General features: G+C 44.1%; 1 protein-coding gene across 1 annotated transcript; it reads left to right on the top strand.

The window, feature by feature from the left end:
* Positions 1 to 834: 834 nt before the first annotated feature.
* LOC102814312 (SCAN domain-containing protein 1-like) lies at positions 835 to 1,263 on the top strand. The gene has a single exon (XM_006862402.1). It carries the CDS (start codon positions 835 to 837, stop codon positions 1,261 to 1,263), a length of 429 nt encoding a protein of 142 aa, XP_006862464.1.
* Positions 1,264 to 1,718: the final 455 nt, after the last annotated feature.

Raw genomic sequence — 1,718 nt, 5'->3', positions numbered from 1 at the left:
TTTAGTTTTCAAAAGAAATGGCTCACGCAATTGTGCAGGCTGGGAGACAAGTCCCAAATCCGAAGTTCAGAGATGAGTCTGGAGGAATCCATCTATGTCGGATCAGGTGCTAAGGAACCCGAGTCAGCAGGTCAGGCAACAGACTGAGGAGATGTGAAGTGAGGTGATGAGCCTCAGGTGTTCTAGGAGCTGGAGGTCAGACCTCATGAGCCAGATGAGAGCTTCTGGGCAAGAGTGGAAGCTTTTCCAAAGCAGTCTTCTAAATTGGGAGTCAGGCCATTCCCCCAAGGGAAACTAAGGTGGGGGCATTTTTAATACTTAGTTCCAATGTAATTTTTACTCCTTAGCAAATCATTTAAAAAATGGGTCTACAGTTGCAGGTATATTAAATGCCCTGGAGTCCAACCCATAGCAACCCTGTATAGGGTTCCCAAGGAGCAGCTGGTGAGCTTGAACCACCAACCTTGTGGTTCTAACCAAGTTTGCTGTCTAGCTCCTAGCCACCCACAGAATGGAGAAGTTGGGCTAGAAGGGCCAGAATAAGTAATTGACTGCTTTGTGAGATCAAATTGACAATAGCAATTCAGAAGGCTACAACTTGAACATATAATCACTGTCGTTGAATTGTACGTGTAGAAATTGGTTTACTGTGTACATTATACCCAACAGAGACTGAGAAAAAAATGTTTGAAAGAAAAGCCTTGTTAAGGTTGGAAGGCGGGTAGAACTTGGTTTTGAATCAGATCCATAAGATAAGAGCAATGTTAATAAGTCTTTGTGGATGTTTGTCTTTTGTGCCTACAAATTTAAGACATTCTCTTCTGTAGTTCCAGAATGGAGACTGTCAAGTACACCGAGACACAAGGAAATAGGGATGATGCTCAAATAAAGTCACCTGATGAGGCAATGCCCGTTGAGCCCAAAGTCATACCGGCTCCCCTGGTCCAGGCTTCATTGGGTCCTGCAGGACCTTCACCAAAGAGCCTTGATGAAGATTCTGTGGAAGACATCCCACGGAGAATTCCCCCCAACCCTGCAGCCTACCAGCAGAGGTTCCGCCAGTTCCGCTATGAGAGTGCCCCTGGGCCCAGGGCTGTCCTCCAGCGTCTCCAGGAGCTTGCTGAGCTGTGGCTGAGACCCGACATCAACACAAAGGAGCAGATTATGGAAATTCTGGTGCTGGAGCAACTGCAGGCCATCCTGCCAGAAGAACTTAAGGGCCAGGTGCGCAGATTCCGCCGCGGAGTCAGAATTACTGGCTGAATCAGCTAACATGCGAAAAGTAAGCCAGAGTTTCTGTGATCCAACTGCAGCGATGAACCTGTTTTCTTGAAGCTTTCCTTTGACTGTCAATAAGAAAAATCAATCAAAACCTATGTCTACCTCTATTTGAGTGAGGCAGTCTTAGTTTCTCAGACTGACCTCTAGGAGATGTTTCTCAGCCTTCTTTGCACAGTGATTGTATTTTCTATGCTGAATATCTCCTTGTTGGCACTTTAATATGCTTTAATATATTGCCTTTATGTAGCCAAAGAGTAATCTGCTTTAAATTTCAGAACTCTTAATTCTCACTGGGAGCATGAATGCAACCTTCTGTAACCCCACTATATTCATAAAAAATGATTAAAGTAATCAGTAATCAAGTTTTGTGGTGACTGGTCAATTTAATTTAGCTTCTTAGCATTAAAAAAAAAGCAAGATAGCTATCAGGTATTGTG

This window comes from Chrysochloris asiatica, unplaced genomic scaffold (assembly GCF_000296735.1).
Source record: "Chrysochloris asiatica unplaced genomic scaffold, ChrAsi1.0 scaffold00047, whole genome shotgun sequence".
In the NCBI taxonomy this organism is placed as follows: domain Eukaryota; kingdom Metazoa; phylum Chordata; class Mammalia; order Afrosoricida; family Chrysochloridae; genus Chrysochloris; species Chrysochloris asiatica.
This window is presented reverse-complemented; position numbering and strand designations above follow the sequence as displayed.